The 9,784-nt window shown below is 34.9% G+C and overlaps 2 protein-coding genes across 2 annotated transcripts; both read right to left on the bottom strand.

The window, feature by feature from the left end:
* Window positions 1–454: 454 nt before the first annotated feature.
* LOC149459536 (olfactory receptor 1500-like) lies at window positions 455–1,381 on the bottom strand. The gene has a single exon (XM_089680952.1). It carries the CDS (start codon window positions 1,379–1,381, stop codon window positions 455–457), a length of 927 nt encoding a protein of 308 aa, XP_089537078.1.
* A 7,110-nt stretch (window positions 1,382–8,491) lies between these two features.
* LOC149459535 (olfactory receptor 5B12-like) lies at window positions 8,492–9,457 on the bottom strand. The gene has a single exon (XM_089680951.1). The coding sequence runs from the start codon at window positions 9,455–9,457 to the stop codon at window positions 8,492–8,494; it is 966 nt and encodes a 321-aa protein (XP_089537077.1).
* Window positions 9,458–9,784: the final 327 nt, after the last annotated feature.

Below are 9,784 nucleotides of genomic sequence, written 5' to 3'. Positions count from 1 at the left end.
ACTTGAATTTGCAATGTATCTGAGCACACTTATCATTCATCTTTCTAATGAATTTTTGAGTCCTAAAAACACAAGGGGGTTGATTTACTAAAGGTAAATAGGCTGTGCACTGCAAGGGCACTTTAAGTGCAGTTGCTTTAGATCCGAGGAGAAGCTCTGAAATGAGGCGAAGCTCTACTGATTTCTTTCATCCAATCATATTAAATCAAAAATGCCATTTGTTTATTTTCCTTGCATGTTCCCCACATATCTAGATCCGAGGAGAAGCTCTTTGTTTATTTTCCTTGCATGTTCCCCACATATCTAGATCCGAGGAGAAGCTCTTTGTTTATTTTCCTTGCATGTTCCCCACATATCTAAAGCAACTGCACTTGCGCTGCACAACCCATATACCTTTAGTAAATCAACACCAATAACCTTCTGAGATCCAGGAATGAAGGTTGTTTTAGACTAATTATGCATTATCTTCCTTAAAAACATACTGGAATGACTTTCTGAAATCCTGGTTCCTCAGACTGTAAACCAAAGGATTAAGAAGTGGAGTGATCGCCGTGTAAAAAATAGGACCCACTTTGTCTCCAGGAAAATGAGAATTAGACCTTGGCTGAAAATAATTAAAAAAAACAGAGCCATAAAATATGAAGACCGCAGTCAGATGAGGAGTACATGTGAAGAAAACTTTATTTATGTTGCCCTTAGCTTGTAATTTAAGGACACTTTTGAATATAGAAACATAGGAGAGGAGAGTCAGTATTAGAGACCCAACTCCAAGCAAGCCACCTACAATGAAGATAAGCAGAATGTTGATGTAGATATCACTACAGGAGATCTGAAACAACTTGGGCAGGTCACAGAAGAAACTTTCTATAATATTTGATCCACAAAATGTTAATTTTAAGGCATAAAGTGTGTGAACTAAAGCATTGGTAAAAGCAATACACCACACAATGGACACCAACTGTACGCACACTTTCCAACTCATAATCTGTATGTAATGCAATGGCTGACAAATGGCGGTATATCGATCATAGGACATGACAGTCAATAGTAAACCTTCAGCAGCGGCAAAGAATAAAAATGAAAAAACTTGAGTTATACAAGCTTTCATGGAAATCTTTCTGCTCTTGGTGTGAAGGTCAAACAACGTTCGTGGGAGGGTCACCGTGGAGAAACAGAGGTCCAAACTGGCCAGGTTCCCCAGGAAGAAATACATAGGAATATGGAGGTGTGAGTCGATGACTATGAGGTAGATGATCAGCAAATTCCAGATTAATGTCAGAAGATAAATGAGAAGGAAGAAGAGAAAGAGAAGAAAATGAAGATCAGGAAGGTCAGAAAATCCAGAGAGAAAGAATTCACTTAAATTTGTCTGATTTCCCATTGACAAAAATTTTACTCCTTTATATCACTTGTTTAAAAAATATTCATGTAAATGTGTGTTTCAAAAGTAAACCATTTGCTGCAGCTAAGGGAATTACTTGATTTGTTACATTTACAATGGAAATACATTTGTAGTGTGCCATAAAGATTCCTTTTTTAACGATTTAATGTAATATGCTTTAATAAATATATTATACAGTATATAGTTTGTGCAGTTCAGACTTTGTGTAACAGTTGTATTGAGTTGTTTCGTTACACAGTTTTTTAACATGGACTGTACTGTTGATTCCTCATGAATTTTCCTCATTCAGATCCAGCCTCTTCTTTAGGCTGCATTATGATTGGTGGAGTGGGAAGATTGGAGGGGAAATTGCATAGGGTGTTGATTTATTTAAATTTCATATTTGTTTCCTTCGTTAAATGGTGAATTCAAAGACCCAGTGAGTCAAAATGTGTTACAGTATCTACAAGGGCAGAGCAGTCTAGATAGGCTGGCCTTGTGATGCTTTTACATTGAAGCACCCAAATGGGGCTATTCATCTGTTAAGATTTCTTTAGTCCAGAGAAAAAGAAAACCTTCAAAGCTGTCTAATTCACTAGGGCATCATCTTCTATTTTACTTTTACTTAACATTTAACATATTTAAAATATTCAGTTAATCTCCCTTTAAAAAATAAGAAATAATGATTTGAACAATATTAAAGGTTAAAATTACTCAACATATTTACAATTGTGAAATGATTTACTAAAATTAAGTTTTACTGTAAAAGATCCAAAATTCTAGAATTGTTTACCCAGAATCTTATATGTTATCGGAAGCAATACATTTACTGATAGATGCAAGAAGAATGACGTGGACTTATTTAGACTGCACATCATCATAAGTACTGAAAAACGACAAGAAGTAATCTTGAATCATAAGAAACCAAAGACATAGATAGATAGATAGATAGATAGATAGATAGATAGATAGATAGATAATAGATAGATAGATAGATAGATAATAGATAGATAGATAGATAGATAGATAGATAGATAGATAGATAATAGATAGATAGATAGATAGATAATAGATAGATAATAGATAGATAGATAGATAGATAGATAGATAGATAGATAATAGATAGATAGATAGATAGATAGATAGATAGATAGATAATAGATAGATAGATAGATAGATAGATAGATAATAGATAGATAATAGATAGATAGATAGATAGATAGATAGATAGATAGATGATAGATAGATAGATAATAGATAGATAGATAGATAGATAGATAGATAGATAGATAGATAGATAGATAGATAGATAATAGATAGATAATAGATAGATAGATAATAGATAGATAGATGGATAGATAGATAGATAGATAGATAGATAGATAGATAGATAGATGATAGATAGATAGATAGATAGATAGATGATAGATAGATAATAGATAGATAGATAGATAGATAGATAGATAGATAGATAGATAGTAGATAGATAGATAATAGATAGATAGATAGATAGATAGATAGATAGATAATAGATAGATAGATAGATAGATAGATAGATAGATAGATAGATAGATAATAGATAGATAGATAGATAGATAATAGATAGATAGATAGATAGATAGATAGATAGATAGATAGATAGATAGATAATAGATAATAGATAGATAGATAGATAGATAGATAGATAGATAATAGATAGATAGATAGATAGATAGATAGATAATAGATAGATAGATAGATAGATAGATAGATAGTAGATAGATAGATAGATAGATAGATAGATAGATAGATAGATAGATAATAGATAATAGATAGATAATAGATAGATAGATAGATAGATAGATAGATAGATAGATAGATAGATAGATAGATAGATAATAGATAGATAGATAATAGATAGATAGATAATAGATAGATAGATAGATAGATAGATAGATAATAGATAGATAGATAATAGATAGATAGATAGATAGATAGATAGATAATAGATAGATAGATAGATAATAGATAGATAGATAATAGATAGATAGATAGATAGATAGATAGATAGATAGATAGATCGATAGATAATAGATAGATAGATAGATAATAGATAGATAATAGATAGATAATAGATAATAGATAATAGATGATAGATAATAGATAGATAGATAGATAGATAGATAGATAGATAGATAGATAATAGATAGATAGATAGATAGATAGATAGATAGATAATAGATAGATAGATAGATAATAGATAGATAGATAGATAATAGATAGATAGATAGATAGATAGATAGATAGATAGATAGATAGATAGATAATAGATAGATAGATAGATAATAGATAGATAGATAGATAGATAATAGATAGATAGATAATAGATAGATAGATAGATAGATAATAGATAGATAGATAGATAGATAGATAGATAGAAAGATAGATTTAGAAACCAAAGACATACATATATTCCCACAATTTTTCCTAAATTAAATATTTTATTTTCATGCTATTTGCAAAGCATGAATCATAGATCAAATGAGGCATTCAAAACATATTGATATGTTTTATTGTGTTTCAGCTAATTTTTCTGGGAGATTAGTATACTTTCTCTTTTTTTTTTTTTTTTTTTTTTTTAACAGAAAGCTCAGATAGCCACAGCAGCTGCCATAAAGTGAGACTTCACTAAAGTAAATTGCAAGTGTTGCCACCACTGGGGTTGATTTACTAAAGGTCAATAAACTGTGCACTTTGCAAATTGCAGTTACTCCAGATCTTAGTAAATGAGCAAATGCGTTGCTGACTTCCGTCATCCAATCACGCGCAAGCATAAATGCTGTTTTTTTTTCTATTTTCCTGGCATGTGATTGGGTATTCTTTGCAAAGTGAATCTTTACCTCATTTACTAAGCTCTGGAGCGACTGCAGAGTGCAACTGTCTATTTGCTTTTAGTAAATCCACCACACTGCCTCTAAATGGAATTAAGATTGTGTTATCAAAAAGATGTGCAAAATCAATCAAATGGACTAATAAGTTTAGTGCATTTTCCCATCCAATTAAATGTCCCAGAGTCAACTCCCCTATGTGTAGGCCCTCCCTAACTCAACTCACTAACACGATTAACTAAATTCACCATAAAAATAACCCTAACACAATTTTTTTTTTATTATAAATATTTATTAATTTTCAACCAAGTACAAATCACAATCACTTTCTTCGATAAAAAGGCATCAAAACAATATCTTCCTATTGACATAATTTATCTATATCCCACTTCCCCTACCCTCCCTCCCCCCCCCCCCTCCCCTACTCCTTCAATCACCTCCCCCCCCTCCCACTCTGCATTTCTCTTCTAACCCAAAACCTTTTTTTTTTTCTTTCTAAAAACCATTTCTAAAATCCGTTTTTATTTCGAGGGGAATAAATGATCATCATATATTTCACTTTTTCTCTATACTCTTCCCATTTTTTCCACTTTATATAATACTTCCCCATCTTATCTATATGCATATAATACAATCTTTCCGTCCCACAAATCTGATTCATTCTGACCATCCAATCCTCCTCTGTCGGCACCTCCCTTTTTTTCCAGAACCTCGGTATAAGACTCTTAGCTGCGCTCAAGAAATGCCATATTCCTGAATCCTTGTATAATCTCACTGGAAGCTCTGTGACATGGAGAAGACATACCTCTGGATCCAATCTAATATCGATCTCAGTAATTTTCACACGTAATTTAACTGCTATCCACTTACCATATTTAATGTGAAAAAAACAAAAACTCTGCACCAGGCGGTCAATCATATGATCACATTTGTGAAATATGATACATGTATAACTAGGAGAACTGCACTCACAAGTATCCAAATACCAAAATACTGAAGATGAAATTAGAGATATATCTTATACTGCATATAGACTCCCCCATGTGATTCCCATCAAGGATACTACATGTCACTTTGTTTTGATTCCCTTTGTCACTTCTTTAAATTGTACACTTTTAATGTTTTATGCATTCATATTATTGATTGTACATTGGAAGGGGGAAGCACAACATATTTATATTTAATTTAATACCTTACATGTAAGCTTAACTATGTGTAAAAGAAGCCCTGTTTTAATATTTATCAGCTTGGACCTCATTTAAAAATGTGTCAGATTACATTTCCAAAAACTTGTATTAACCACTTGCTGGCAGGCGCCGGCACCAAGGGGTTAATATTTTTTGCATTATATATCACCATATACCATACACTGATATCTAGATTTATTTGGAATAGTGCAGCACATATGTTTCTGTATAATACAGCTGTATAGATTAAAAATATCAGTTAAAAAAAAAAACTATAATATGCAAAAACTTGAAATGTATGTGCCTATATTGTATGATCTTATATGGGATATGTTTATAAAACAAAATCTGATAAGCAGTAAAAAATAAAAACACACAAATAATAATGTCTGCAAGGTACAATAACTGTAAAATAAATCTAAAAAGAAATATATAGCATATATATGGGAAAAGTCAACTGAAAGAAATGACAATCTGGTAAAATGCTTCTAATATCCTTGGATAACGACACCCAATTTCAAGGGTCAGTCCAGTGGAAGCTGACATGATGGGGAAAAGATTGCAGTTACAGTAACATAGAAGAAAACTGTACTGCGTGTTGTATCACAATGTATTTGTATGTGATTCATTTATATATACCGTATTTGCCGGCGTATAAGACGACTTTTTGACCCTTGAAAATCTTCTCAATAGTGCCCCATCATTGGTGTCACTGATACCAATGATGGGGCACTATTCCTCCCACTGACACCAACGATGGGGCACTATTCCTCCCCCCCACTGACACCAACGATGGGGCACTATTCCTCCCACTGACATCAATGATGGGGCACTATTCCTCCCCCCCACTGACACCAACGATGGGGCACTATTCCACCCCTCACTGACACCAATGATGGGACACCATTCCTCCCACTGACATCAATGATGGGGCACTATTCCTCCCACTGACACCAATGATGGGGCACTATTCCTGCCACTGATACCAATGATGGGGCACTATTCCTCCACTGACACCAATGATGGGGCACCTATTCCCCCCACTGATACCAATGATGGGGCACTATTCCTGCCACTGATACCAATGATGGGGCACCATTCCTGCCACTGATACCAATGATGGGGCACCTATTCCCCCCACTGATACCAATGATGGGGCACTATTCCTCCCACTGATACCAATGATGGGGCACTATTCCTCCCACTGATACCAATGATGGGGCACTATTCCTGCCACTGATACCAATGATGGGGCACTATTCCTCCCACTGACACCAATGATGGAGCACTATTCCTCCACTGATACTAATGATAGGGCACTATTCCTCCCACTGGCACCAATGATGGGGCACTATTCCTCCACTGACACCAATGATGGGGCACTATTCCTCCCACTGACATCAATGATGGGGCACTATTCCTCCCCCCCACTGACACCAACGATGGGGCACTATTCCACCCCTCACTGACACCAATGATGGGACACCATTCCTCCCACTGACATCAATGATGGGGCACTATTCCTCCCACTGACACCAATGATGGGGCACTATTCCTGCCACTGATACCAATGATGGGGCACTATTCCTCCACTAATGCCAATGATGGGGCACTATTCCTCCCACTGACACCAATGATGGGGCACTATTCCTGCCACTAATGCCAATGATGGGGCACTATTCCTCCCACTGATACCAATGATGGGGCACTATTCCTCCCACTGATACCAATGATGGGGCACTATTCCTCCCACTGACATCAATGATGGGGCACTATTCCTCCCACTGGTGTGCATTGGAAGAGGGGTAGTCTTATACGGCAAGTATAGCCCAAACACTACATTTTAGCAGGAAAAGTAGGGGGGTCGTCTTATACGCCCAATCGTCTTATACGCCAGCAAATACGGTATTTATAATACAGAAATTTCCCCTGGCGTCTCCAAAGCACACAGAAGTGTATATTGGCTCTGTATCCATCTGAGATCAATCTAAAACATGGCTCCCCTGGACAATTAATCTCTACAGAAAATGAAGCATTATTTAAATTAATGAATCTTTGAAAAGCACTCACATTGGGCCTATACATAATGATCAGCAAAACAACTGCTATTATTTTAATGCAATTTAAAATAGTATTTTACAAATATATGTTTTTCTGTTTTATTATTTCATACAATTATTGGAGTTTTAATTAAAAAGTTTTGGTGCTGAATTAAAGATGAAAAAAATTGTTAAAAGTGGAGCAGTTATCAAAAAATATAAAACAAAACTGCAGTAAAAATAAAAAACATCAGAATTAAAAGTGAAATTTGAATGACTTGTTGATGAAGGCTGATTTTCCAGCTGTACTTATTCAAAAATAATAAATGACAGTGTTAACTATGGTTTGAATTTCCAGTACAAACGACAAGGCCTTATGTGTTATCTGGAAACTAGATTTTATTTTTCTCTTTGTTGATATATGGCAAAAATGATCAGAGGAATTACCTGGAAGCACTTTATAAATAAGTGAAGGAAAGAGAAACTATGTATCCTAATGAAGTCTATCTGGGATAGTAGATTAAGGAAGGCTATAGATATTTTTTTTGGACAAAAATTATATATATTTTGAACAAAGAAAAAGTTTGTATTCCCCCCATGAACACACTTGGTGTTGATGGGGAATCACCTGCTAATCTATTTTATTCTAACAGCGGGGAGACTTACAAAAGGATCCCGAGGCACATGCATGCCCTTGGATGGGCGGCTGGCATGTGATATCGTGGAATAGCCTGACTCCAAAGACATGCTGGGAGGTTAACTGGCTCCTGTCTATATTGTCCCTAGTATGTGTATGTATGAATGTGAGTTAGGGACCTTAGATTGTACTCCCCTTGAGGGTCAGGGACTGATGTGAATGTACAATATATATGTAAAGTGCTGCGTATATTGACAGCCCTATATAAGTACCTGAAATAAATAAATAAATAAGGGCTGTGCTCTGTGCCAGAGGTGTGCACAAACACTTCTTCAAAGCCTCTGATGTGAGCATGCGCACACAGCCACTCTTTTTAAAATTTAGCTGTAATGGTTTAGTTTAGGTAAATTCTGTATCACATTGGGGATGATCTTCCTTAAAACATCTCGGAATGCTGTTTTGAAATCCTGGTTCCTTAAACTATAAATCAGAGGATTGAGGAGAGGAAGTATCACGGTGTAAAACATGGACACCACTTTGTTACCAGCAAACTGATGACTTGCATTTAGCTGTAAATAATTAAAAAAACTAGAGCCATAATATATAAACACCACTGTGAGGTGAGGGGTACAGGTAGAGAACACTTTACTCCTATTGCCCTTCACTTCTATTTTTTGAACAGTTTTGAATATGTAGACATAAGGAAAGAAAATCATAATTAGAGTCCAAACTCCAAGAAGGCCACCCAAGAAAACAATGAGCAGAATGTTGATGTAGGTTTCACTGCAAGAGATATGAAACAATTGTGGAAGGTCACAGAAGAAACTTTCTACAGTATCTGATTCACAAAATGTTAATTTAAAAGCATAAAATGTGTGGATTGAAGAATAAAGGAAACTGAGACACCACACACTGAACACCAACTCTACACACGCTTTCCAACTCATGATCTCTATGTAATGCAATGGCTTACAAATAGCAATGTATCGGTCATAGGACATGACGGACAACAGAAAAGCCTCAGAGGCAATGCAAAATACAAAGAAGAAGACTTGGGTCATACAAGCCGTTGTTGTAATCTTTCTTTTTGTAGTGTGAAGGTCAAATAACATTCGTGGGACGATGACTGAGGAACTGCAAAGGTCCAAACCGGCCAGGTTCCCCAGGAAGAAATACATAGGAATGTGGAGGTGAGAGTCGGTGACTATGAGGACAATGATCAGCAAATTCCAGATTAATGTCAGAAGGTAGATGAGAAGGAAGAAGATAAACAGAGGAAGCTGAAGAGTGGGAAGGTCAGACAGTCCAACAAGAAATAATTCATTAAATATTGTCTGATTCCTCATTGCAACAATATAACTTATATGTATATATTATATATAAACATTTAGAAAAACAAGTACAACAATGATGTACAATTCACTTTTTTGCTACATTTCATGGAACACATTGACTTATTATAATTCACATCAAACACTGAAATCATAAAACACATTTGCAATTGATTTTTCTAAGTGATTTTAAATAGATCTACAATTCAAAGTAAACAATAGCAAATCCAAAATTATTTTTCAAGAATCTCATATGTTGAACAGACACATCCAATGTACTACCTGAAGGAGAAGGGTCAAAGTCTTACTTTAAATATTTTTTTTCTAATTAAAAAAAATAAA

This window comes from Staurois parvus, unplaced genomic scaffold (assembly GCF_062004578.1).
Source record: "Staurois parvus isolate SC_StPar_1 unplaced genomic scaffold, SC_StPar_1.0 ptg000254l, whole genome shotgun sequence".
Lineage (NCBI taxonomy): Eukaryota > Metazoa > Chordata > Amphibia > Anura > Ranidae > Staurois > Staurois parvus.
This window is presented reverse-complemented; position numbering and strand designations above follow the sequence as displayed.